Source organism: Sus scrofa, chromosome 12 (assembly GCF_000003025.6).
Source record: "Sus scrofa isolate TJ Tabasco breed Duroc chromosome 12, Sscrofa11.1, whole genome shotgun sequence".
Lineage (NCBI taxonomy): Eukaryota > Metazoa > Chordata > Mammalia > Artiodactyla > Suidae > Sus > Sus scrofa.
In genome coordinates, this window is record NC_010454.4 from 53349578 (window position 1) to 53376905 (window position 27328).

A 27328-nucleotide genomic window follows, 5' to 3' on the forward strand; every position below is an offset into this window, starting at 1 on the left:
CCTGTGTAGGAGTCCATTTGGGGTTGTGTCTGTGCACGTGGTGTGTTTGGCTGTCTGGGCCTCCAGCCTCTTCCAGGCTGCCCCTCGACACAGGGCTGCATCTGGGCTGGGGGAAGGGAGCTCGTGCCCCACACGCGCTGGGGCCCCAGGGAGGGGGAGGCGGGGAACAAACTGAGATGGCACAGCTGGCCTGGTGTCCACTTCCCCTCCCCCGCTGTGGCTGTGACGCTGCGACGTCTCCCCAGGCCTGGGATCCGAGACAGGGCTCCTCCCTCTTTGTTCTTCAAAGAGAAGGCTGGCTTCCGGGGACCCCTTGGGTCCTGGGAAGGGGGCGTTCCTGGAGGGTTGGGACCTGGAGGGTGGGGGTGGGGAAGTCGGAGGCCCAGGCTCCCGGGCCAAGGGAAGAATCTGGATGGAAGAACCCTATGGAGCCCCAATCAAAACAGAAAACAGCCCCTGCCCTTATGGGGCCTGTGTTCTTGTGGGGAAAACGGTCAGGGCAGCATCACAGGAAATGTATCCTGTGTCAGGTGGTGATGAGGGTCAGGGAGAGGAGCGAGGCCAGGAAGAGGCGGAGAGCGTGGACACTGCAACTCCAGGCGGTCAGATCAGGGAAAGACTCGTTGAGAAGGTGACTTTCAAGAGGCGAGGGCACAAGCGAGGACGACGGGGACACCTGGGGAAAGAGCCTTCTAGCCAGAGGGACAGGCTGCCAGGCTTGTCAAAGGAGCAGAGGCCAGCAGGGGGCAGAGTGGCGCCCTCTGGAGTGGAGCCCCAAAGTGCGGGAGCTGTAGGAGGTGAGATCAGAGCAACCAAGGTGGAGGCTGATGATGTGGAAACTTCTAGGCCATTGCAGGGACTTTGTCGTCTGAGTGTAATGTGAAGCCATTGGAGGGCTTATTTCCCCGTGGCTTTTTCGGTTTTGGAACTTTTAATTTTTATATAATTTCAAACTTTTAGAAGCATTACAAAAATGGTACAAGGATTATATATCAACTATATTTCAACTTAAAGAAGAAGGATACAAGAAACTCCTGTAAACTTTTGTCCCAGGTCTATTAATCGTTTACATTTGCTCCATCTGCTTTACCTCTTCCCCCCAAATAGAATACAGATACAAAAGATCTGTTTTCTGAATCATTTGGGGGCAAAGGGAAAACATGAGGCCCTTTGACCTCATTACTCAGTGTGGTTTCTGAGAACAAGGACATTCGTAGTATAATAGCGGGTGATGTATAATAACTGTCGCTATTAGGATATTAAAATTAATACTGTTATTTAATGCCAGCCCGTACTTAAATTTCCTCAAGTGTTTCAGTGGTGTCTTCTCCCCTCCCTTTTTTTTTTTTGGTGGTGCCCTTGGCATGCGGAAATTCTGGGCTAGGGATTGAACCCATACCACAGCAGCCACCAGAGCCACTGCAGTGACAACACTGGATCCTTAACTTGCCCTGCCGCAGGGGAACTTCCAATGATGTCGTTTTTAAAAACTGAGTTTTACCCAGATGTGGCTTAGCGGTAACGAAACCGAGGAGTACCCACGAGGTTTCAGGTTCGATCCCTGGCCTCAATCAGTGGGTTAAGAATCCAGCGTTGCTGTGAGCTGTGGTGTAAGGCATGGTCGTTGCTGGCATCTGGCGTGGCTGTGGCTGTGGTGTAGGCCTGCAGCTGTAGCTCCAATTCACTCTTATCCTGGGGACCTGCATATGTGTGGGTGTGGCCCTAAATTAAAAAAAAATTTTTTTTTTAGTAAAACTCAAGGAGGAATTCCCGTCTTGGCTCAGTGGTTAAGGAAACTGACTAGCATCCACGAAGACTCTGGTTCGATCCCTGGCCTCACTCAGGGGGTTAAGGATCTGGTGTTGCTGTGGTGTAGGCTGGGGGCTACAACTCCAGTTCAACCCCTAGCCTGGGAACCTCCATATGCTGCCGATGCAGCCCTAAAAGACAAAAAGACAAAAAATAAAAAAATAAAATAAAAATGTGAACATAGTTGATTTACAATAGTATATTAATTTCTACTGTGTGGCAAAGTGACTAATTCTTTTTTTTTTAGCTTTTCTTTTTATTGATTTATTTTTGCTTTTTAGGGTCATCCCATGGCATATGGATGTTCCCAGGCTAGGGAGTGGAATCTGAGCTACAAATGTCAGCCTACACCACAGCTCAAGGCAACGCCCCATCCCCGACCCACTGCGCAAGGCCTGGGATGGAACCCACATCCTCACTGGTACGAGTTGAATTCATTTCTGCTGCGCCACAGCTAGAACTCCAAGATAGTCTTTTTTATATTCTTTCCTTTTTTTTTTTTTTTTTTTTTTGTCTTTTTAGGGCCACACCCACAGCATATGGAGGCTCCCAGGCTAAGGGTCTAATTGGAGCTATAGCTGCTGGCCTACACCACAGCCACAGCCACAGCCACACCAGATCCCAGCCGCGTCTGCCACCTACACCACAGCTCACGGCAATGATGGATCCTTAACACAGTGAGCGGTGCCAGGAATTGAACCCCATGGTTCCTAGTCAGACTCGTTTCCGCTGGGCCACGACGCTCCTTTTTTATATTCTTTTCCATTAATAGGGTTTATCACAGAATATTGAGTAGAGTTCCCTGTGTTACTGTAGGACCTAGTTTAACGATTCATTCCATACATAATACTTTGCGTCTGTGACCCCCAAACTCCCACTCCATCCCCCACCCTGGCAACCACAAGTCTTTTCTCTAAATCTCAGTCTGTTTGTTTCATCAAAGTTCATCTGTGTCATATTTTAGATTCTACATATAAGTGATATCACGTGGTGTTTGCTTTCTGTTTCTGACTTAGCTTCGCCAGTATGATAACCTCTAGTTTTGTTTCATCCATGTTGCCGCCAATGCTGTTATTTCATTCCTTTTTATGGCTAATATTCTATTGCGTGTATACCTCCTTTATCCATTTATCTGTTGATGGCCATTTAGGTTGTCTCCACGTCTTGGCTGTTGCGAATATTGGCTCTTGTGACTAATGCCGCTGTGTTCATAGGGGTGCATCTTTTTGTGGTATAGTTGTGTCTGGATACATGCCCAGGAGTGGGATTGCAAGTGGGCTTGCTGGATCACATGGCAACTCAGCTTCTAATCTTTTTGAGGAAGCTCCATGCTCCTCTCCAGAGGGGCTGTACCAACTAACATTCCCACATTCCCGCCACCAATGTGGGAGGGTTCCCTTTTCTCCACACCCTCTCCAGCTCAATAATATCCTTTAAAGCTCCGTTTTTCCCAATGCAGGATCCTACACTGCAATTCGTTATGTCTCTTCTATTTCTTTTTTCTTTCTTTTTTTTTTTTTTAAGGGTACCCACTGCATATGGAAGTTCCCAGCTGCCAGCCTGCACCACAGCAATGCCAGATCTGAGCCACATCTGCCATCTCCACCACAGCTCTGATCCTTTAACTCACTGAGTGAGGCCAGGGATTGAACCCGCTTCCTCGTGGACACTAGCCAGGTTCATTACTGCTGAGCCACAGCGGGAACTCCTCTTCAGTCCATTGAATCTTGACGATTCTTGACCATCAGTTTTGAAGAGTCCAGGAAGGTTACCGTGTAGATGGCCCTTCAGTTTGGTTTGTCAGATGTTTCTGCACGGGTAGCTTCCAGGGCACATTTTGGGCGGGAGCATCGTCACAGAAGTGATGTGGTAGCCTTCTCAGTGCATCGCATCAGAAGACACGTCCCTTTGTCCCCACGTGAAGATACTCACTGTGATCATGCGACTGAAATGGTGTTCGCCAGTCGGCTCCGCTGTAAAGTTAGAGTTTCCTCTTGTTGGTAACTAATGTATAATTGGTAGGAAGATACTTTGAGACTCTTGACTGCTTGTACCTCATTAAAAGTTTACCTGCTAGTTGAGATTCCATGAACAATTTGTTTTTTATTTTTTTGTCATTTCTTGGGCTGCTTCCGCGGCATGTGGAAGCTCCCAGGCTAGGGGTCTAATCGGAGCTATAGGCGCCAGCCTACACCAGAGCCACGGCAACACCAGATCTGAGCCGCAGCTGCGGCCTACACCACAGGTCATGGCAACACCAGATCCTTAACCCACTGAGCAAGGCCAGGGATTGAACCCGCAACCTCATGGTTCCTAGTCGGATTCGTTAACCACTGCGCCACGACGGGAACTCCCCCGTGGATGATTTCTAACTCCAGCAGGTACATGTATTGGTTGGCAGTTTACTGTAACAAGAGTTTTCCCTTTTCCTCTCTCTCTTTTTTTTTTTTTTTTTTTGTTTATACTGATAGGAATGTTGGGCTCTATACTTGATTCAATCCATTATAATTCACCACAATCATCATTTATTTTATTTATTTTTTGGGGGGCTGCACCCATGGCATATGGAGGTTCCCAGGCTGGGGGTCCAATCGGCAGCTACACCACAGCTCACAGCCACACCAGATCCTTAACCCACTGAGTGAAGTCAGGGATTGAACCCACAACCTCATGGTTCCTAGTCTGATTTGTTTCCACCGCTGCACCACAACAGGAACCCCCCACAATCATCATTTATTTGAATGCTGAGATTGTCCTTGATTTAGCCAATGGAAGCCTTGAGTTACATCTGCTGGTTGCTGTGTCTTTTTGATATCGCCCAGTATTTTTGAGCCCTTCTTTACTTTCTGGCACAACAAAATGTTCTAAGATCGTTTTGTAATTCCCCAGCAGCAGTCCTGGAGTCAGCCCTTTCTCCAGGGAGCCCTGGTTCCTTTCAGTAGAAAATGGCATTTAGTAAAAGCAAGATCTGGGCACTTGGTGTGCTTATCACTTCCGTGTGTCATTCCTTCTAGGCTCTCTCAGCAGACAGAGCTAGGAAATAGAAGTATGCGTATATGTTGTGTATGTGCACGCATGTCCTCCTATAACTATACACGTTAAAAATCATATGCTCATCTCGGAGTTCCCATTGTGGCACAGCAGAAATGAATCTGACCAGTAACCATGAGGTTGCAGGTTCGAGCCCTGGCCCCACTCAGTGGTTTACGGATCGGGCGTTGCTGTGAGCTGTAGCGTAGGTCACAGACGTGGCTCAGATCCTGTGTGGCTGTGGCTCTGGCAGAGGCCAGCGCTATCGTTCTGATTTGACCCCTAGCCTGGGAACCTCCATATGCCATGGGTGCAGCCTAAAAAGCCAGACAAATAAAAAAAACATGAGTTCATGTTGATGCCCTTTTGAGAGATTTTTTTTTTGTCTTTTTTTTTTTTTTTTGCTATTTTTTGGGCCGCTCCCGCGGCATATGGAGGCTCCCAGGCTAGAGGTCAAATCGGAGCTGTAGCTGCCGGCCTACACCACAGCCACAGCAGTGTGGGATCCAAGCCGCGTCTGCGACCTACACCACAGCTCACGGCAACGCCGGATCCTTAACCCACTGAGCAAGGGCAGGGACCGAACCCGCAACCTCATGGTTCCTAGTCGGATTCGTTAACCTCTGCGCCACGACGGGAACTCCTGAGAGAATTTTTTTAATTTAATGATTTTTATTTTTTTCCCTTATAGCTGGTTGACATCTACTGAGAGATTTAAAGAGGGGAATGACAGACTCTGATTTGTGTTTTCAAAGGATCACTTCGCCCAGTGTGTTCAGAGTAGACTGTAGGGGACCAAGGAACAAGAGCAGCAATGAGGAAATAATTGAGGGGCTATTGCGGTAATCTGGGGAGATGAGGGTGGCTTGGACCAGGGTGAAGTAGTAACCTAGTAACAGGTGTTAGTTTTTTCCCATATTTTAAATGAGAAATTGTTGACTGATTTGATGAGGAGTGTGTGAAAGAGAGCTGCGTCGGGGATGAGTCTGATGTTTTTGGTCTGTCTGGCGGACTGAAGAAGTGGAACTTGCATTTATGGAGGTGGAAAAACTGCAGGTGAAGCCGCTCTGGGGGAGACAACCAAAACTTTGGTGTGGACATGTTCACTTTGCAACTGCCTCTTAGATATCCCAGCAGAAACCCTAGTGGGCAGTGGTGCCCAGGCGCGTAGAGGTGACACCTTGGGATGGTATTAATGTATTAGAGGTTGATCATTTTAAGCCACGAGACTGGCGATCACCAAGGGCGTGAACACAGCCCGCCAGGAGAAGAGGCTGGGGAAGCGAGGCCCGGGGATGCCTCGGCCTTGGCGAGCCTGAGGATGCTGATCGGGCAAAGGAATCGGCGAATGAGCCGCTACCGCCTGGACCGAATATCAGCAGACTGAAAGCGAGTGACGAAAGGGTTCCTAGGAGGGAAGAGTTTGCGTCTGTGTCACCTGCTGCTAAGTAGGGATCAGTGGATTCAGCGATGTGATGTCATCAGTGTGTAACCTTCGCAAAAGCAGTTTGGATGCTTGGGGGTCGGGGCACCTGTGTCGAGAGAGTTGAAAGGAAAATGGACGAAGGCGCTGGGAACAGGGATCGCAGATCACACGTTTTGCGGGAGAGGAAACCAAGAAAAGGACTGGTCGCTGGAGGGGCGGTGGGGGGGTTAAGACGGCTTTTGCCGTCTTGCGTGTTCTAACCGGAGATGAATTTCCGTGTATTTGCAGGCTGGTGGGAATGATCCAGTTAGAAAAGGGGAATGTTGATAGTTTAAAAAAAAAAAAAAAGAAAGGAAAGAAAAGAGAGCAGTGTCCCTGAGGGGCGACAGGGAATGGGACAGTCTTGCTAATGCAGGGGTTGGCCTTCGGTGGAACGGTTCATCCACAGCTAATAGTAAGTGGTCACAGACTCAGGGAAGGAGGTGCAGCCGGGGACGGCAGGGCACTCTCCTCACAAGGCCTTTGTAAAACATGGAAGTATGGCTGATTTACAATGTGGTGTTACTTTTAGGTGTGCAGCACAGTGATTCCGTTAATATGTATAAAAACATGTATATAGCGTGTGTGTGTGTGTGTGTGTACACACATATTCTTATTCACATCTTTTCCATGATGGCTTATCACAGGATAGTGATATAGTCATATTCTTTCCCCTTACAGATTATTACAAAATGTTGAGCATAACACCCTGTGCTATACGGTAAGTCCTTCTGGTTATCTACTTTTATTTTTATTTTATTTTATTTTTTGGCAGTACCTGCAGCACATGCAAGTTTTTATTTTATTTCATTTTTTTGGCTGTGCCTGCAGCACATGGAAGTTCCAGGGCCAGGAACTGAACCTGCCCTATAGCAGCCACCCAAGCCACTGCAGTGACGATACCCGATCCTTACCCTGCTGCACCTCCAGAGAACTCTGGTTATCTATTTTAGAGTAGTGAGTGTATGTTAACCCAAATTCCTAATTCATCCCTCTCCCCTTCCTTCCCTTTTGGTAACCAAGTTTGTTTTCTATGTCTATGGGTCTGTTTCTGTTTTGTAAACAAGTTTACTTGTATCTCTCCCTTTTTCTTTTTTAAGATTCTACATGTAAGTGATATCATATGATATTCGTCTTTCTCTGGCTACTTGGTGTGATAATTTCTAGGTCCATCCATGATACCACCAATGGCATTTCATTCCTTTTGTGATGAGTAATATTCCGTTGTGTGGGAGTTCCCGTCGTGGTGCAGTGGTTAACGAATCCGACTAGGAACCATGAGGTTGCGGGTTCGGTCCCTGCCCTTGCTCAGTGGGTTAACGATCCGGCGTTGCCGTGAGCTGTGGTGTAGGTTGCAGACGCGGCTCGGATCCCGCGTGCCTGTGGCTCTGGCGTAGGCCGGTGGCTACAGCTCCGATTCAACCCCTAGCCTGGGAACCTCCATATGCCGAGGGAGCGGCCCAAGAAATAACAACAACAACAAAAAAAGACAAAAGACCAAAAAAAAAAAAAAAAAAAAATTCCGTTGTGTGTGTGTATGTGTGGTGTGTATGTATATGTGTGTATATGTACACACACACACACATACCTTTTTTTTTTGGATGGTTCGCAATAGTTTTTTTTTTAATTAATGAGCTTTACTGCATTTATAAGTGTACAACAATCATCACAACCAAATTTTACAGCATTTCCATCCCAAACCCTCAGTGCATTCTCCCACCCCCCAACCTGCCTCGTTTGGAAACCATAAGTTTTTCAAAGTCTGTGAGTCAGTATCTGTTCTACAAAGAAGTTCATTGTGTCCTTTTTTTTAGATTCCACATGTCAGTGAAAGCATTTGATGTTGGTGTCTCATTGACTGACTTCGCTTAGCATGATAATTTCTAGGTCCATCCATGTTGCTTAAAATGCCGTTATTTCTTTCCTTTTAATGGCTGAGTCATATTCCATCATGTATGTGTACAAATCTTCTGTGCCCACTCCTCTGTCGATGGACATTTAGGTTGTTTCCATGTCTTGGCTGTTGCAAATAGTGCTGCAATGAACATTGGAGTACATGTGTCTTTGCGAGTCATGGTTTTCTCTGGAGAGATGCCCGGGAGTGGGATTGCTGGATCACATGGGAGTTCTATTTTCAGTTTTCTGAGGCATCTCCATACTGTTTTCCACAGGGGTTGCACCAATTTACAATCCCACCAGCAGTGTAAGAAGGTTCCCTTTTCTCCACACCCTCTCCAGCACTTACTGTTTGTAGACTTTTTGATGATGGCCATTGCAGCCAATGTAAGGTGGTACCTCACAGCGGTTTTGATTTGCATTTTTCTAATAATGAGTGATGTTGAACATCTTTTCATGTGTTTTGTGGCCATCTGTATGTCTTCTTTGGTGAATTGTCTGTTTAGGTCTTCTGCCCATTTTTTGATGGGGTGGTTTGTTTTTTTGGTATGGAGCTGTAGGAGGTGTTTATAAATCTTGGAGATTAATCCCTTGTCAGTCACTTCATTTGCAAATATTTTCTCCCAGTCTGTGGGTTGTCTTTTCGTTTTGTTTAGGGTTTCCTTTGCTGTGAAGAAACTTTAACTTTTAAGTTTTTTTTTTTTTTTTTTTTTTTCTGTCTTTTTGCCTTTTCTAGGGCCGCTCCCGTGGCATATGGAGGTTTCCAGGCTAGCGGTCCAATCGGAGCTGTAGCCGCCGGCCTACACCACGGCAACACCAGATCCTTAACCCATTGAGCAAGGTCAGTGATCGAACCCACAACCTCATGGTTCCTAGTCAGATTCGTTAACCACTGCGCCACGATGGGAACTCCCAGAAACTTTTAAGTCCCATTTGTTTATTTTTGTTCTTATTTGTCATTACTCTAAGAGGCGGATCTGAGAAGATGTTGCTGTCATTTATGTCAGAGAGTGTTGACCTGTTTTCCTCTAAGAGTTTTATAGTGTCTGGTCTTATATCTAGGTGTTTAATCCATTTTGGGTTTATTTTTGTGTATGGTGTTAGCAAGTATTCTAATTTCATTCTTTTCCATGTGGCTGTCCAGTTTTCCCAGCACCACTTATTGAACAGGCTGTCTATTCTCCATTGTATATTCTTGCCTCCTCTGTCATAGATGGGTTGGCTGTAGGTGCCTGGGTTTAATTCTGGGCTTTCTATCCTGTTCCACTGATCTGTATTTCTGTCTTTGAGCCAGTTCCATATGGTTTTGATGACTGTAGCTTTGTAGTATAGTCTGAAGTCAGGGAGGCTGATTCCTCCAGGTATATTTTTCTTTTTTAGGATGGCTTTGGCTATTCTGGGTCTTAGGTGCTTCCAAACAAACTTTAAAATATTTGTTCAAGGGGAGTTCCCGTCGTGGCTCAGGAAATAACTAATCCGACTAGGAACCATGAGGTTGCGGGTTCGACTGCTGGCTTTGCTCAGTGCATTAAGGATCTGGTGTAGCCATGAGCTGTGGTGTAGGTCGCAGATGCGGCTGGGATCTGGCATTGCTGTGGCTCTGGCGTAGGCTGGTGGCTACAGCTCCAATTAGACTCCTGGCCTGGGAACCTCCATATGCCACAGCAGTGGCCCTAGAAAAGGCAAAAAGGCAAGAAAATAAAATATTTGTTCGAGTTCTGTGAAAAATGTCCTTGGTAATTTGATAGGGATTGCATTGAACACACACATCTTCTTTATTCATTGGTTGATGGGCATTTAGATTGCTTCCATGTCTTGGTTAATGTAAATAGTGCTGCAGTGAACACCGAGGTGCATGTATCTTTTCCAATTAGAGCCTTCTCCAGATATATGCCCAGGAATGGGATTGCAGGATCGTATGGTAACTCTTTGTTTAGCTTTTTAAAGGAACCTCCATACTGTTTTCCATTGGGGCTGTACCAATTTACATTCCCACCAACAGTATGGGAGGCTTCCTTTTTCTCTGCACCCTCTCCAGCATTTATTATTTGTAGACTTTTTGATGATGCCTATTCTGACTAGTGTGATGTGGGACCTCATTGTAGTTTTGATTTGCATTTCTCTATTAATCAGCAATGTTGTGCATTTTCTTCTTGAGCCGTTGGCCTCTGTATGTCTTTTTGGAAGAAATGTCTATTTAGATCTTCTGCCTACTTTTTGATTGGGTTGTGTTTTTGTTTTTTGATATTGAGCTGTATGAGCAGTTTGTATATTTTAGAGATTAGTCCCTTGTTGGACGTATCATTTGCAAATATTTTTCCCATTCCGTAGGTTGTCTTTTCATTTTGTTGATGGTTTCCTTTGCTGTGCAAAAGCTTTTAAATTTAATTAGGTCCCCTTTGTTTTTATTTTCATTACTCTAGGAGAGGAATCCAAATAGATATCGCTACAATTTATGTCAAAGAGGGTTCTGCCTATGTTTTTCTCTAGGAGTTTTATAGTCTCCCTCCAGTCTTACATTTAGGTCTTTAATCCATTTTGAGTTTATTTTTGTGTGTGGTGTTAGAGAATGTTCTAATTTGATTCTTTTCCGTGTAGCTGTTCATTTTTCCCAGCACTACTTATGGAATAGACTGTCTTTTTTCCATTGCATATTCTTGCCTCCTTTGTTGTAGATTAATTAATCATAGGTGCCTGGGTTTATTTCTGGACTTTCTATCCTGCTCCATTGAGCTATATGTCTGTCTTTGTACCAGTACCATACTGTTTTGATTATTGGAATGCCTTTTTAATTCAGTGAAAGAGGAGATAAAGCTGAAGGAAGATCAAGGGATTAATGGTTTGATGTGAATAGAAATGAAGTCCTGTAGGAGAGTTGGAGGTTGAATGGACAGGGAGACGTGATGATTGCAAATTGCATTGAGAAACCACCTGTTTGTTGGAGGTTTGAATTGAAATTGGCAGTGAAAAGGTTTTTGGAGGACATAACCTCTGGAGGCAGGATTTTGAGGCCCACAAGAGGGCGCTCGTGGACCGGTCATGTGTGGCTGAATCCCCGAGTCTCAGAAAAAAAGTGGGATTTATTCCAAGGGAAGATCGGCACTGGAAAACTCTGCTTTTTCCACTGAGGTAGTAAGCACCCATTCCCAAAAGCAGTGGCGCTGTGAGCAGGATTCGAACCTGCGCGGGGAGACCCCATTGGATTTCGAGTCCAACGCCTTAACCACTCGGCCATCACAGCCACGTGTGGCCCTGGACCTGCGCAACTATAGCTGCCTATCAACATGCCTGCTTCTCGCGTCGGCTCCGCCTGTCTTGAAAAATGCCAGTGCGCGTGCGCCTCTATTTGGCGGCGCGGGCGGTCAGCAGCCCTATGGAAGAGGCAGCTTTCTGATTCTCTTTTTCCTGACCACGGCACAAAATGGGCCCAGATCTTACTGCACATCCCAATACCCTTAAAGGCAGGCGAAGATATGTCGCGGCACTCTAGTCCAAGAAAGCTGGGGTGAGCCTCCAAATGCACAGAAAAAGTGCACAGTAACGGAACCTCAAATAGGAATGGATTCGGTAAGAAGCTTCATTGAGGGTGAGACAGAAATGCGACACCGTTTTGCGGCAATAATATACCCCCAACCTTAGGCACCGCTGGGATTCGAACCCAGGATCTCCTGTTTACTAGACAGGCGCTTTAACCAGCTAAGCCACGGCGCCTATAAGGTATGCATTCTGTCTAGATATAGATCAGCTGTTTGGGGGCGTCAGTAAATGAAAACCACCTGACAGGTTAAAAACTGCTGCGGGGCTTCAGTGAGTCTCCCCTTCCAGAGTCCTGCTCCCCTCCCCAGGCTCAGAGCAGCTTCCCTTCTCCCACGCCTTTAGGAGGCCAACTCAACTGTGCACGGGCGCTGGCTCCCTGTCCCTTAGCCACCTAAGCTCACCTGCCTCCTCAGCTGGAAAGGGTGCGAAGAGGAGGATGGGGTTCTTAGGGGTAGGAACGGCTCACAACCTTCTGGAAGGCGGGCCACACCTCCCCACAAAGAGCTCCCTGAGCTCATCCAACCCCCAAACTTCATTCCACAAAGTCCTAGTATTTTTTTTTCTTTTTGTATTAAAAAATAATAACAGACACAATATCAAAAACACAAATGCCACTGGTAGAGGGTACAGCTGAGAACGTCTGGGTCCCACCTGAGGGGCAGCACCAGGGACTCCATGGTCCACCAACCTCCCCCACCCTGGAGCAGCTAGGGGTTTGGACCGCTGGGTCCTGCTTGGGCCTCCAGCCCCCGCCCTCACACTTGGGGAGGAGGTGGGAGAGAGGGCCATCTCCCCAATAAATAAGTGCAGCCCCAACCCTCGGGGCCAGGGATTCCGGCTCAGCTGGGACTTGGAGAGACCACTTCAGCTTGTCCGCAACCGTGTCCAGGGGAAGGCTGGGCTCCTCACTAGGGAGGGGAGGGAGGCTTCTCTAGGCTGAGCTGGGCTGAAGAATTCCATCCTTTTGTCTCCTAGGAGGCCAGAGGCAGCCCCTGGATGCTGGGCCGGCGACGGGGGTCCTGCCCCCTACAGCAGGAGAAGCTGGGGCACTTTTCTAGCAGTTGGTCCAGCCACGTCTGAGTGCGGAGAGTTGCGACACGGGAGAGAAGCTTCTCACACACGCCCGGGGGTGGCTCCCGAATGCAGTCTAGTTGGTGCCATCTTCTGTGGCAGGTAAGGCTGGACTGGACGAGCTCCCACCCTGTTCCTCCTCTTCCATAGCCAGGTCCTGAGAGCTTGAGGCTCCGGCTCCAGCTTGGGCGCGGGCCTCATTGCCACCCTCACCCTCACCCCCCTCGCCGCCACCCTCCTCCATGGGCTCCAGCCCCAGTCCATCCATTTCCGAGAAGAGCGGGTCATCAGGGTGGCCGGGGTCTTGGGTGCTACTGCCGCAGTCCACACAGGCCTTGGAGGAAGAAAGGTACTGAGTCAGGCAGGGTGCTCACTGCTGACCTGCCGCTGCAGCTCCCCTTGCTCCCCAGCCCATGGGGACTTGCCAAAACCTTCTCCAAAAAACACTCGTCCACATGAATGCACATGGGCTGGGAAGGATTGGAAAACGCATTGTACTCTGGGTCCAGACCCCACTAGGGGACAATCAGAATGTATGTCGGCACAGGAACGGCCAGAAAAGACCTACAAAAACCCAGCAGCAAACTCAGTGGAATTACTATCCTTCAGATTGAACCTCAGGAACAATGAAGGGATCAGCCCTCAGCCTCTGTCCTTTCAACTGGAGCTCAGTTTTGTGCCGTAGGTGACAGATGTGGCTGGGATCTGGTGTTGCCATGGATATGGCCTAGGCCAGTAGCTGCAGCTCCGAATCAACCCTTAGCCTGCCTGGGAACTTCCACATGCCGCACATGTGGCCCTGAAAAGAAAAAAATAATTAAAAAATTAAAAAACAAAGTAGTGTTCTTAGATATTGGGGGGGGGAGTCAGGCTCAATTCTCTCTTCTCCCTCCTGGCCCAGACTTCGCCTCTCACCATCACGTCAAGAGCCCGAGGCAGCTGACCCTTCCGGACCCAGGAGTGCACGGCCCCCAGCTCCCTCCGCTGGTCCTCCGAGAACCGAGGCTGCTGCTTCTGCATGGCCCGGAGCCGCTCCCGGTCCTGCTTCAGCACAGAGGCCATGTCCCTGCTCCGGTAAGGGGTTCAGAAGGCAGAGAATGGGAGCTGCAGCCCTCGCGGCTGGCGTCTTTCCGCTACTGCAAGTCCCCATGCACCGCCTCACGCTCCTGCCCGGAGCACCGCCGGCGCCGGCAGCTCAGGCCTTCCCAGAGCAGGAAAGCTGCCCTCAGCTGGGGAGGGCCTGATGACGGGGTTCCCAGGGAAAGGGGACAGAACAGGAAGGCCAGGAACAAAGCCCCAGGTTCGCTGACGAGGGAGGGTGGGCCAGCCTCCCCGCCGCGGGGCGGGGGTCTCCCGGGCTCCTCACCTGGAGGGCACCTGGTAGGTCATCATGACGCGCTGGTCAGCGTTGGCCATGAGCAGCCAGATGGGGTCCTGGAGCACGTACTTGATGACCTGGTCCCCGGGCTCAGCCCTGGCCTGGGCAGCCCCCGCCTCCGCCTCGGAAGAATCGATGCTGCCGAAGTACTTGCTCGTGTGGCTGCTCTGACTGCTGCCTGCAGAGCAGGAGAGGCGGCCGGCAGTCAGGCCTCCCTCCGGGTCTCAGGTCCAGCCCACAGGCCCAGGCCGCCACCGCCCCGAGGCTGTCCTACCCTGGGAAGTGCGGGGGGCACTCACGTGTGATGCTGGCTGAGGTGCTGCCCCCCTCGTGGGAGCCTGAACCAGACCCCGAGCCCAAGGCAGAGCCCAAGGAGCCCGAGGCCGCAGAGCCTGTGCCAGAGCGCGAGTCCTCTTGCAGCAGCAGCTCCAGCAGGTCACTGGAGCCCGAGAGCGCATCCTGGTTGGAGGACTCAGTTACCTCCACCTGCGGGGTCAGGGGAGGGGACACAGAGGGGTTAAGGGATCAACACCGAGACCTCCTTCAGCTGCTGCCACTGCTTGGGGGCACCCCCGACCCAAGAGGTCTCTGCCCACGCCATGGCAGCGGGGTCAGGCTGAGTGAGGAGAGAGCTGGCGGACAGGAGGGACGTGACGCTGGAGCTTTTCCAAGTGGCAGATGCGCTCTCAGAAGGTACTGGCACGTCCTCACCAGACAGGACTGTGCCCACTTCACCGATGAGGCTGGTTCCTGCCTCAGAAACTCAGCTGGGGTCTCCATCCCCGGGACTCCAGTCCCTGGCGATGCAGGCAGGAAGGCACATGAGGGGCAGAGCGAGGGGGGTAAGAGGGCGTGCGGGGCTGGGGGGGGGGGCGCAGTGCTCACCAGTCTGGCCTCTGGCTCAGCAGCCTCCTGGCTGGGAGCGGGGGGCCCAGCACTGCTTCCAGGGCCCCCTGCTCCAGCCCCCGCCTCCACACGAGGGGGCTCCTCCAGCTGCAACAGGTTCAGCTGCAGCGGAGAGCTGCATCTTGAGTTGAAGAGCGGAGAGTCTGGGCGGTGTGGAGGGCTGGGGGGCAGCGGGGGCAGAGACGGGGCCGGGGAGTGGGAAGCAGGAGTAGGAGGCCCCTCGGCGGGGGCCTGGGCCACCCCGTAGGGATAGGAAGATGGGTTAGGGAACAAATAGTTAGGGAGCACCAAAGCCACCATGGGGGTCACCAGGGGGGCAGAAAAAGGTGCAGGAGGCACGGCTGTGGGGGCGGCGGGGAGAGGCTGGGGGCCGCCTCTGGGGGAGAACATGGGGAGGGGGAAGGGCTGGACCACAGCTGGGAAGGGAGTAGCGGCTGGTGGGGGGGGCCAGGGGGCAGAGGATGGCACAGGTGAGGGGTGGGAGACACAGCAGGGGGCTTCGGCCCGAGGGGTCTGGTGGTGGCGTGAGCGCTTGGCTTTGGATCGGCAGTGGTGTCGGCGGCTGGGGGGTGCAGGGCCATGGGGGCAGCCTGCGGGAAGAGACGAGGGTGAGCGCAGCCCTAAAGCAGGGCTCAGTGCCCCTGCCCGGCCCTGTCACTCTGACCAGGGAGAGGGCAGCCGAAGGCTGCCAGCACGCCTGGCTCCCTGGCCTACGCATAACAGGGGAGACTCTGGGGAGGCAGGGGAGCCTTCAAAGGACAATGGCAGAGAGCAGGGCCAGGGCGCTGGAGAGAGGAAAGGTCACGGGAGGGGTCGTGCTGGGCGTATGCTGGAAACAGAGGCTCTGGCAGACAGCGGGCAGCAGCTGGGGCCGCCAAGGTCCCTCCGCCAAACTCCAGCAGGCAGTGCCAGCCAGGCCCTGCTCTGCCACGCTCACCATGGAGCGGAGACGGGTGGGCAAGCCCAGTCCTGAGTCCCGAGTCCATCCACCAGCTGCCTGATGCCTGGACCCCACCTGACGTCGCTCTGCTGTCCTTGCCAGGCTACACCGGGCTCTGAAGCAGCCTCGACCAAGTCCCGACCCGCTGCTTCTGGCCCCCACAGTGGCTCACGTGGAGCAGAGCGCCTCTGCCTGGCTCTCAGGGCCGCTCCCCAGGCTGCCCTCCTCTGGCTCCAGCCGGACCCCTGGCCAAGCGGGGAGAGGCCAGCAAGGGGCCTGTCCCTAGGCCGTCCCCGAAGCAGAAGCCTCTCCCCCGAGATCGCCTCCTCCGCCAGTCTGGTCCTCGACCAGGCAGGGGCAGGCTCAGGGGCGTCCCTCACCAGGGGCTGAGGGGGGCGTGGAGGAGCCGTCGAGTCCACGCAGCCTGCCAAGGTCTCGGAAGCGGCTGAGGAAGGCCTGCTCCTCCTTCTGCGTGTGCAGGGACAGCACGGCCTTGGTCAGGCCCACCGGGCGGTAAGCGTCTGGGGCTGGGTCAGGGGCGACCGTGGGGCTGGGGGCCGGGCCGGGCGGCGGGCCAGGCAGGTCCTCCATCATGACGATGTCTGAGGAAGAGAAGGCGAAAGGTCAGAACCACCCCTGGGGTCACACGGCCCCCACGGAGCCCCACGGCCAAGCCCGGCCGCCTCCCCGCCGAGGACTGGCTCTGGGGCCTCCTCCCCGTGCAAAGCCGTCCCAGGGAAGGAAGGTCCTCAGTCCCGTCCAGCGGCACAAGCCTAGGAGGGCCCCCCCCCTTGAAGGGCAGCCCTCCCCGCACTCATCTTCTGGGTCAGTGCCCCCACGCCCTTTCGAGGTTTCCAGCAAGCCGTGTCTTTAGGCCCATGTGGGTAGCACCCCCGACTCGGTGACAGTAAAGGACACAGAAAGCAGGATGGGGGACAAAGCGGCATCGGCCGGCGAGCAGGGGAAAAGCAAGAAGCAGCACCCCGATCTGAGACGGAGGCCGCCTCCTCGCCACGAGGGGGGCCAGAGGGCGGAAGGGGGCTCTGGCTGGGGACCTGACGCCGGGCCCTGGCCCTCAGCCTCGCCCATACCCGACTGCCCATACCCGACTCCGGGGGCTTCTTGTCTCCCACATGGACGATGGTGGAGCTGAAGCTACACTGACTGGTGACGGACACCACGCTCTCCGCCTTATTGGCCAGGGCGAGCGGGCTCAGGCTGCCTCCCACCACCGGCTCCTTCTGAGGGCTGGCCCCCTCCCCAGACAGCACTGCCGACGGATCTGTGCAGAGAGACGGGCCAGTTACCACCGCGGCCCCAGGGAGCCTGGGAGAGGAGACCAGGGAAGGGGGAGGACTGAGGGGAGAGGAGCCTGGAGGCTGGAGGAAGGTGTGGGGCAAAGACAGCAGTGTAGACGCAGGACCAGAGTGCAGGGACGGGGTTGATGGGAGCAGGGCCTGCCCCGGTCGTCACCTTTCTTAGCTCCCATAGACACGGGGCCTGGCCTCTGCTTGTCGTCGTCGGAGGCCGAAGAGGCGGTGCAGGAGGAGGAGGAGGCGCATTTGCGCTTGGTGGTGCTGGGCAGGTTGCAGCTCTCCAGGTACCTGGGGAAGCACCAGGGGATGTGAGGGCGGGGCCTGGGCGGGGTGGGGGCGGGGCCAGGACCCGGGTGGGAGAAGGTGCCTGCCTGGAGGGCGGAGGGCCCTACCTGAGGATGCTGTCCAGGCAGTTGATCTGCTGGTAGGAGCAACTGGAGGCGTCTTTCCTCTCAGCCTCCTCAGGGGCCAAGGCTGGAGGAACCTGGCTTGGAGCAGGGGCCGCCTCCACCTCTAGGTCTGGGGACTGGCAGGGAAGAGTCTTGGCCTTGAATGTGCCCGTAGCTGCGCCCAAAAGAGAAAAACTCTTCTGGTTGGCATGAAGGTCAGGGACCCGGCGGCCCTCCCGCCTCACCCGGACGGACAGTCAGACAGACAGCAGCAGCTCACCTGGGAGACGAGGCCGGGGGCAGGGCCGTGCCCGGGACTCAATGAAGAGCTGCTGCCCCTGGTGCTTCACCAGGTGCACGTCCTTACAGATCTGCTGGAAGGTCACCTGTGGATCACAACAAGGCGGTGGGCAGCACTGGGGGACCTGGCCAGCTCAGGGGGCCCCGGGGCAGGCGTGGAGGTCACGAGAGGCAGCGCAAGAAAGAAAAGGAGGCGGATGAGGCCGGGCTCCTCAGGGGCGGGCAGTGCTGACTCTGGGGACAAGGAGACAGGAGACTACAGCAGTGACGTGGGCGAGGGACACTCACCGGGGCAGGAGGCCCAGGTCCCTCAGCATCCCCCCCGTTGCTGTCGCTGGAGGAGCCAGGGCTGAGGAGAGGACCCGGGGAAGTGGCAGGGCCGACTCCACAGAGCCCCGTGGGGCTGGGGCTGTGTACAGGCTGAGACAGGAAGAGCCACAGGTTAGACGTCCGGGGCCTGCACCCCAGCCCCCTCCTCCTCCTCCCCAGCCCCTCCTCGCCACCCTCACCTGTAAGAGCAGCCGTTGGATCTGCTCTGAGAGCTCCTGGATATCGGCGTCCAGGGCCAGAGTGGGGCTGGGGGCCGGAGGAGTGAACACGTCCTCGTTCAGGGGCGCCCTGCGGGGTGGGGAAGGGTGAGTTGAGCCCTGCCCCCTCCCACTGTCCCACCCTCCAGTGCCAGCTCTGGGGCACGACCCACTTACGTGCGTACTTTGTGGCGGCCCAACACAAAGGCCACCTTGCGGCTCCAGGGGTGCACGAAGCCAGCCCAGCTGGTGTCCATGGTGACGTACTCCCCGTTCCGGGCGCAGAAGCGGATAGGGGAGTGGTCAAAGGGCTGGCCAGCCAGCTGCAGGACTGCGGGGGGCGGAGAGCGGAGTGAGGCCGAGGGCTGGGCACCCCCCGACCACAGGGCAGCCCTGGAGCCGGCCGCGAGGAGGAGCAGGATGAGAGCGACTCACTCTTCTTGTGGATGGCCAGCATGAGGGGTCGGTCCTCAGGGTGCAGGAAAAGGAGCACTGGGGCTCCCAGGAGGTCCTGGGGGAGGTAGCCCAGCAGGGGGGCGGCCCTGAAGTGAGAGGAGGCATCAGAGTGACCAAAGCCACTGCCCTGGCCAAAGCCACAACCTTCTCCGCCCGGCCCGGGCCTCACCTCTCATCCACGTCCTGGAAGAGGCAGCTGGGCGTGTGCCGTGTGGTGAAGACCCTCTTGTCGGGGGGAATCCGGGGCGCTGAAGCACAGAAAGGGGGGCCGTTGGGTTCCGCCCACAACAATCCAGCACCTCAGGGACCCACGCTGCCTCGGGCCCCCTGGCCTATAATGTGGCCTGGAGCCCCTGTGCACCCCGAGTCGGTGAGGAAACAGGAGCGCGGGGCTCCGCTCTGCCCTCTCCCGGCTCGGAGCGCCCACCTACGAATTCGCCCTCTACACGGGGGTTCAAACCCTTGTCCTCAGTGCCTTCTCTCTTCCAAAATCCCGAGAGGCCGCATCCTCTAGGCTCAGGGCCCGCGTCACCCCCAGCCCAGAAGAGGCGCCCTTCCTCCTGCCCCAACCAGGCCAGGCCCCGGGCCCACCTTCATAACCGGAGTGGATACGCTCTGCGATGAGCAGGCAGCAGGGCTGTGCAGGGGCTCCATCCGAGACCCGGATCTTGGTCACATAGGGGGTGAGGCGGAATGGCTGGTACCGAGGCCCCGGGTCTCGGTCAGGACCCCCCCTGTGCGAGAGAGAAGAAGGCATTAAGGTCTGTTACCCACCCTCCACCTCAAGGTCACAGCCCACACGGCAAAAAAGAGGGGGGTGGGGGGCCGGGAAGGGAAAGGGGTCTGCTCCCTTGTCCCCCGCCTACCTGATGCGGCAGAAGACGGACTTCTCCTGGGCGAAGTCCCTCAGGACTGAACCTGGAATAGACCAAGAGGGCAGTGAGCACAGCTCCCCACCCGCCCCGGGCTGAGAAGGACCCAGCAAGGCAAAGCCTGGGTCCCCTGGCCCCTCGGGACAGGTGCTTCTGGGGACTGTTCCCCCCTCCCCCCAAGCACGTAGGGACCTCACCTGCCGAGGCCCCCGTGCCCCAGGTGGGCAGGCGAGAGGGGGCAGTGGAGCCATAGAAGATGCCCACGTCCTGGGGAGCCAGGAGCTCTGAGAAGCGGGCACCCCGGAACACATCCCGCTTGCAGCGCAGCAGGACACCTGCTTGCTCGGAAATGTAGACGATGCGGCCGGTCAGGAAGGAGACGGCCACGGAGAAGGTATCCTAGGTAAGAAAGAGAGTGAGCACGAGTGAGCACGGCTGCGGCACCGTGCGGGTGGGGCTGGACGTGCCTCGGGCCGCAGAGCCCGCGCTGCGCTGACCTGGTTGCGAAGCGTGTACTCGGACGTGATGTGCTCCAGCTCCTCCAGGGTGTAGGTAGACATGTCCATGGCGCAAGGCTCGCCCTCCTCCAGGCTCCACTGCTGGTAGTATTCCTGGTTGGCTGCAACATGTGGGCAGCGGGGCATTTAGTGAGGTGACTGCCTCACAGTGGAAGCCCAGGACCTGACCACTGCCCCTGGAGAGAGCACCACTCACCCTGCACCTGCTTGACACAGGCCAGCGCGTACTGCAGAGTGGCCAGGGTCCCAGAGCGGCCCTTGCCCCTGCGCTCTGGTGGCAGCCGAAGCTTGAGCTCCCGCAGCGCCGTCATGAGTTCTTTCTGGGTCCTTGCCCGGGCTGACTGTTCACTGCTGCAGGGCGCACAATTGAGGGGGGGTAGAGGCATTAGTCCTGAGCGTGGCCCCCCTCCCCCTCCCCCAGCCCTCACCCCACAAACCTGCAGCCACTGGTAGATGGATTGTCCTGCTCCGAGCTGGCACTCAGGAGGCTGTAAGCGATGGAACTGCTGGGTGGGGATGGGCTCTGAGAGTTTGTGCTAGGGGAGAAGCAACAGGCCCGAGATGAGGGGAAAGGGGCCAGGAGCACGGGCCTTCTCCCAACCCAGCCTGCTCACAAGACACTCCCAGAATCTACACACCTCTTGCTGCTCTCAGTGGTCTCCAGCAGGGCCGAGTCCTTGCCATTGCCCGAGGAGGAGCTATGTGAGCTCCGCTGTGATGCCCCCCGGGACTCGGGTCCATTGGACTCATTGCCACTGGAGCCATTGCTGTTGGCATCCGTGTCATCAGCCAGGCTGGGGCCGGGACAAGGTCGATGCTGTGGAGGCCCAGGGGATGGAGCCCCTCCAGGACAGAAGGATTCTCCCGGCCTAGGGTCCCCTCCCCCATCAGCCCCTTCTAGGGGACCGCTCATGTCTGGGCCATGGGGAGGGCAGGAGAACAGGGAGGGCAGAGAGGCCACCACGGATGCACAAGGGGGCCAGGAGGCCTGACTAGGGGAGTGAAGTGGGAGGCTCAAGCCTCAGAGGATTGAGAAATTCGATCACAGCCAGCACCTGGAGAGACCAAGAAGGAACGAGAGAAAACTGGGCTGTAACTTGACAACACCTGCCCGCTTCAATGAGCCCCTCGCTTGCCGGCTTTCACGCTCCTGGAACCCAGGCTTCCAATGCGCAGCCTCGGCAATTTCTGTCCCCCGTCCCCGCAGGAGGTTCTGCAAGCGGGAGGGGGCCTCTCTTGGTTCCTCCCCCACATACGCTGCCTGCGTGGCCTGAGTAAGGAGCACCTAAACAGTCAACTAGAACGACGGCTGCAAGCCAAAGCCTGGACACTTCCCCCCAAGCCCCCACTCTGCCTGGGACACCAATGCCCCAGAGCAGGGGGTGAGCCGGGGGCCTCCTATATTTAGGCCTCCGGGCTAATTTTATCCGAGGGCGGTGCCACCCCCGCCGCACATGCGCGGAGACGTGCGCGGCCCCACCACGCGCTTCCGCCGCCGCCGCGGTCGCCAGGGAAACCGACGTCAGCGACTGAGCTCAGCGGTTGCTGTAGGGCCCACGAGAGGGCGGGAGGGGCGACCCCTCCCCCATTTCTCGGCGGAAGCTGGGGGAACGATTCACTCCCACACTGGCAGGCACGACCAGGGGTCCCCCACCTCTCATACATCCCCAGCCCCCAGAGAGCCAGGTGACCATAGTTAGAGCGGCAGCCGTGGGGTTTCAGAGGCTGGCCTTCCTCCCCAGGGCAAAACCACCACCACCGCCCGCCCTCCGCGCAAAAGCCCCCCAGCCTAGCGCTGGCCTGGATCCCAGTCATTCTGATCAAAACAGCACAACCTTTCCTTCTCTGGCCGCTGTACCTTCTCCCCACCCCCAGGACCGAAGCCGGCGCCTGCCATTGTTAGGGACCCAGGAATCCTCTCTCCTCGGTCCCCTACTTTTCTAAACACTATCCCCCACCACCACACACACACCCCCATCCAAAGTAGACACCCTCAGCTTTAAGCAAGGGCTGCACCACAGCCAGCAAATAGTTCTTCCCTTAATCCCCGTCCGACCACACCCCCAACCCCAAAGCATTTTCTGAGCTTCAGGAGAAAAAGGAAGGCTGTGGCCAACAGCAGGAACTAGCACAGGGAACGGGATGTTCCAGCTCGAACCGGGCTGACATCACAGCCGGCGCGGGGCCAGGAATTGGAGGAGGGAGCTTGGGGCGCGCGGAAAGCCTGGAGGGTTGCTGGGACAAAACCAAGGACCCCCGAGTGACAAAGGCGGCGGGGGGTATGCCTCCTGAGGGTCGGGTGTGGGGCCGAGATAACTGCGAGCCGGGGCAAAGCTCGCGGTAAGGTGGGCGGGTGAGGAATGCGAATGCCTAGTACAGGGTTGCAAGGAATACCTCGGTCCCTGGGGACAGACAGAAGGTGGACAATGGCAAGGAAAGCGGATTATTGGTGTGCAGTCTGAGTTCCCGGGCCGAAAGTGGCCCATCAGGCTGAAAGTGGGAGCAGTCCCACTCGAGGCCAGAGATCGGCCCCGGGGGTGGCCACAGAGATCCTGGGGTGGCCGCGGAGATGCTATGCTTACCTGGCCGCGCGAGCGCCCTCCTGCCGCCTGCCCGCCGCCGTTGCAGCCCGCAGCCGAGTGGAAACCCGGCGGGGCCAGGAGGCGGGTTGCATAACGCCAGGCACTGCCCCTCATTGGCTTCCTGCCGGCGGAACCGCAGGCCCCGCCCCCGATTGGTTGGGGATCTCGTCCTGGCGCCTGATTGGCTACTGGCCCCCACTGAGGTCAGGGCTGTGTCACACACACGGGCGCACGTGGATCTGGGTGCTGGCGCTGGGCTGACGGGCCCCAGACAGCACAGCCCAGCCAATGGGCGCAGGACGCCTTTCACAGTGATAATGGAAAAGAGAGGAGGGAGGTAAACTGCCCGGACCACAGTAGGTGTTTATGACAGGGCTATTTCCCGAACTGACTAGCCTTGCGGAACAGGACACCTTGGTCTTGCCAGGGTTGGGTAAAAAGAATGCAGACTTTAGGAGGTGGGCCAAACTGGATGAGACGTCTGGTCCCTGGGAGGAGAGGGACAGACAGAAACCCAGCTTGGCCTTTCCCAGCTTCCCCTCTCCATCCTCATCATAATCAAGCCATTTTACCCAATCCCCTCCTCTGACACTTCAAATCCTGTGGACGGCTACGAGGAGAGCCGTCAAGGGTCCACTTATAAGTGGGGTGGTGGAGGAGGGGGGGAAGAGGCAAACAATAGAAGGGGCAGCCAGAACTAACGGGGGCTGCGAAGGGAAACAATGGCAGGTGCCTCCCTGGCCAATCAGAGAAAAGGTCTCCTGGCAGCCTACGCGATGACGAGTGCTTCTCTCCTGAGGATGCAGCCACCCACAGTTAGGGCTGCCCCAAAACCGGGGGCCAGGAAGCCAGGGCCACAGGAGTACAAAAAGGGTAGTGAAAGAAGAGAAAGCCAAGTACCTCATCATCTGTCTCCTTCACTGTATTCCCCAGCCCCCAGGAGAGAACCTGACACTGGGGAGGCGATCACAAATCGCGTGAGTGTTGAAACGGTACCTAGGGGAGGGGCTTCAGCAACGGAGAAGCTGAAAATTATAATTTTCTTTTCAGAGGCAGGGAGCACAACTCAAAGTCCTAATTTGGGCCAACTTAGGCCGCGGAAGAGCTGCAATTACACAGACCCCCCTCCATCCAGGACTGAGGGGTAGTTCCTCTCAGGGTTCCCCGGATGGCTAGGGAAGAGGCCCCAGGCTGCTGCTGACGTCATCGGCTCTAGGTGCACGCCCCTCCGTGTCACGTGGCCTAGGCTCTCCCTGACAATGGTGGGGGGTGGGGGTGGGGGGGGTGGGGGGTGGGGGGGAGCCAGGGCAAGGGTTCTGTGTAAAAGCTGGACACAGGATGGTTAAAGAATAACCCAGAAAAAAACAAAGCCAGAAAACACAAAATAAAGGATTCGGAAGCCTGGATTCTCAGTCTTCTCTCCTTGAAAATGTCCCCCCAACTCCTATACTGTGGCCTAATCCCTGGTCCTATCAGACACCTCTTCTGGAGACACGGTTTTTCTTCGTCCTCAGCACTCCTCAGGGCTTTAGATGTGACCTCCCCCGACACAGGCAGTCCTTGCCCTCCGCCTCCATATTTTTCTCTGGCGTGGACAAAAGGGTCCAGGGCTCCAGCAGCTCCCACTTGCTCTCAAGGCTCTAACCGAGATCCTGCCTCCCGATCCCCACAGTAACCAGGCCCTGCTGCCGTCAATGGAAGAGAGGGGGCGGGAGACGGCGGTGACGTCAAAGCGGAGGATGGGGCGGGGCGAGGCAGCCGGGGAATGTGGGGCAGGGAGGCCGGAGAGGCAGCGGTTTGGGAGGCGGCCAGCCCAAGAGGGCGGCGGCCAGCGCACTTGGGAACATCATGTTCTTTTGGCTGGTAGCCCAGGACATGCACCCAGCCTGGGCGCCTCCCCCAACCCAACGACAGCCGTCCGGTCCCAAAGCCAGGGATTCCTGGAGAGAGGATTAGGAGGAAGGGGTGCTTCCCCCGCCCCCACTCCAGGCTCTCTTCTGGAGACTCGCATCCACCCTCCCTCGGCTGGTTCCTACAGCTCCTGGCATTGGCTTTCCCCCCTCCCAGACTGTACACATCTGCTGGCCCGGTCCCAAAGAGCCAGGGCGGGGAAGTTGGAGGCCCAGGTTCTGCAAGAGAACACGCACCTTTGCTCCTTCCCTGAGGCCCCCTTCAAAGCCTGAATGTCTTGTTACCATGGCAGCAGAGAGAGGGAGGAGGGACAGGGAGGAGAATGGGTCAAGGATGAGGAAATCGAACTGGGACAGAGCAAGTGGCCCAGCCTGGGGCCTGGATCTTGGGGGAGGGATAAAAGAGAGGAATGAGGGACTGGGGCTGGTGCTCCAGCCCAGAAGAACCAGGAAGAGGAGAACAGGGAGGGAGTCACTAAAAGTTGCAAAAAAGCTTAAGAATGTGAGCATTGTCAGTCCCTAACCACAGCATTCACAGAAATCTTTCACCCATTCCTGTTACTGTCACCATACAGCCATATTTTTTAGCTAAAAAAAATTTTTTTTAAATATGACCCAGGCATTTTGCTGAGTACTTTACATACATTAACTTATTTAATCTTCAGAACAAGCCTGTGAGATAGATATCATTATCCCCATTGCACAAAGACCGACTAAGGCTCAGAAGTTACTAAACTTGCCTAAGTTGCTTCATAATATGTTCTCTGACTCTTAACAAATGGGGCCCAGGATTCGAATCTGAACTCTGTTAATGGCTTGTCGTTCTGGCTTCTTACCCTTCAAGAACCTGTGAGGTGTTACCACCTCTGGGGGACCTGGGCCTCTCAAATACCCAGCCCATTCTGAGTTTGGTGCCTGAAACACAGATGCCATCCCCCCCGCCCCAACAGTCAGTCTGCACTCTCTACACACTTCAAATCGCATTGTCCCAGTTTTCATATTCTCACAAAGTCCTTGAGATCACCCTGGCAGCCACTAGCCCCAGTGATCTGCTAGGAACCCCACTTCCTGACTCCTCCACCTCATCACAGGTCACTTTACCACAGGCCTGGTTACTTGTACAGACAGATACCAGAGCACCCAGTTCCTGCCTCCTCCCCTCCAAGGACTCAGGAAGACACACGTGCATCCAATCTGCACAAATCCATCCTCCCTCTTGAGATCCAATAGTTCCTACCCCACGCTCACTCCCAAGGATGGCTCCGAGGCCCAACCCCTTCTTTTTACACATGAGAGAGACATCCAGAGCCACAGCCAAGATGTGACTGGCTCAGGGTCACATAAATCATCACACCACCCTTTTTCAAGTCACCTTGTCAATCCCTTGGTACCCACCCACCTGCCCTACCAGGGCCTCTCTCTAGCTTCACAACTCCTGCTTTTTTTTTTTTTTTCCTTTTTACTGCTGGCCGCAAATGAGGCATGAGTTCCCCGGCCAGAGGTTCAATCGGAGCTGCAGCTGGAGCAACCGGCACAGCCACGGGCAACAAGGAATCCGAGCTGCATCTGCGACCTACGCTGCAGCTGATGATCCTTAACCCACTGAGTGAGGCCAAGGGATAGAACCTGCATCCTCACAGAAACGGCGTCCTTAACCGAAGAAGCAACAACGACGAGAACTTCTCCCTCCACCGCCCTGGCCTCTTTCAAGTGCTTAAGGCACCTACCCGAGCAACAGTCACGCACTGGAACGTCCCCCACTGGTTCTAAAGGGTCCGGTACCTCCTGGGAGCAGAGGTCTCAGCTCCCTCAGGCTGCCGAACGCTTCCGAACCCCTCCCCGCGGCAGTCAGGGATCCAGGCACCTTGGAATAGCGAGGGATCTTAAATCAGTGATTCCTGCTCCCTTCTCTCTAGAACTGAGTTCGCGGCCCCTATTCCCTGCAACCACTAGAGCTCCCACCGCGGCGATCACATATCCACACATTCTCCTTCACGGTACTGCATTAACATTCCTCCTTACGCCACGCGGGAAAAACCTATACCAATCGCCGCCGCTCCCCGCTCCCCACCCCACCACGCCGGAGCACTCACCGCTCGGCTCTCACGCGCGGTACAGTTTCTTCCCAACTAGGATCTCGGAGACTTGGACTCGCTCCTTCAGCCTCGCCCGCCGACCAGGACGCCACGCCCCTCAAGCTTATTGGCCTAAGGGCGCCGACCCATGCCCCGCGCCGCGTGCGGGGCCCCCCCCGCCTCCGCCCAGCTACCATTGGCACCGCCCGCCGCCGTCACCTTCTCATTGGTCAGTTTGCCTACCAAGCGACAGATCCACGTGCGGGAGGGGCCGCCCTAGCGCGTTGATTGGAGGTCTGAGGAAAGACACGCCCCCACTCACATCCGAAATTCTTATTGGCTGTGACTCCA

The 27328-nt window shown here is 55.3% G+C and overlaps 1 protein-coding gene and 2 non-coding genes across 7 annotated transcripts; all 3 read right to left on the bottom strand.

Annotated features, from left to right (window-relative positions):
* On the bottom strand, positions 11360-11441 carry TRNAS-CGA. Its single transcript has one exon. It is a non-coding gene; the product is annotated as a tRNA-Ser (tRNA).
* Positions 11838-11911, bottom strand: TRNAT-AGU. The gene has a single exon. It is a non-coding gene; the product is annotated as a tRNA-Thr (tRNA).
* PER1 (period circadian clock 1) lies at positions 12286-27146 on the bottom strand. 5 transcript variants are annotated; one of them, XM_005657042.3, is made up of 24 exons: positions 26996-27146; positions 26630-26766; positions 21049-21465; positions 20848-20946; positions 20607-20761; positions 20390-20511; positions 20090-20291; positions 19887-19938; positions 19612-19754; positions 19190-19268; positions 19000-19106; positions 18742-18895; positions 18547-18655; positions 18326-18457; positions 18018-18123; positions 17741-17912; positions 17506-17636; positions 17138-17314; positions 16413-16634; positions 15072-15682; positions 14486-14672; positions 14175-14364; positions 13724-13874; positions 12291-13142 (listed from the first exon to the last, which is right to left on the bottom strand). In XM_005657042.3, the coding sequence occupies exons 3-24, from the start codon at positions 21321-21323 to the stop codon at positions 12885-12887; spliced, it is 3834 nt and encodes a 1277-aa protein (XP_005657099.2). In that variant the 5' UTR covers positions 21324-21465; positions 26630-26766; positions 26996-27146; the 3' UTR covers positions 12291-12884. The 5 variants fall into 5 exon arrangements, with proteins under 5 accessions (XP_005657098.2, XP_005657099.2, XP_013845509.2 ...); XM_013990055.2 differs by having other exon boundaries at positions 26685-26766; positions 26996-27094; XM_005657041.3 differs by lacking the exon at positions 26630-26766 and having other exon boundaries at positions 12286-13142; positions 26996-27127.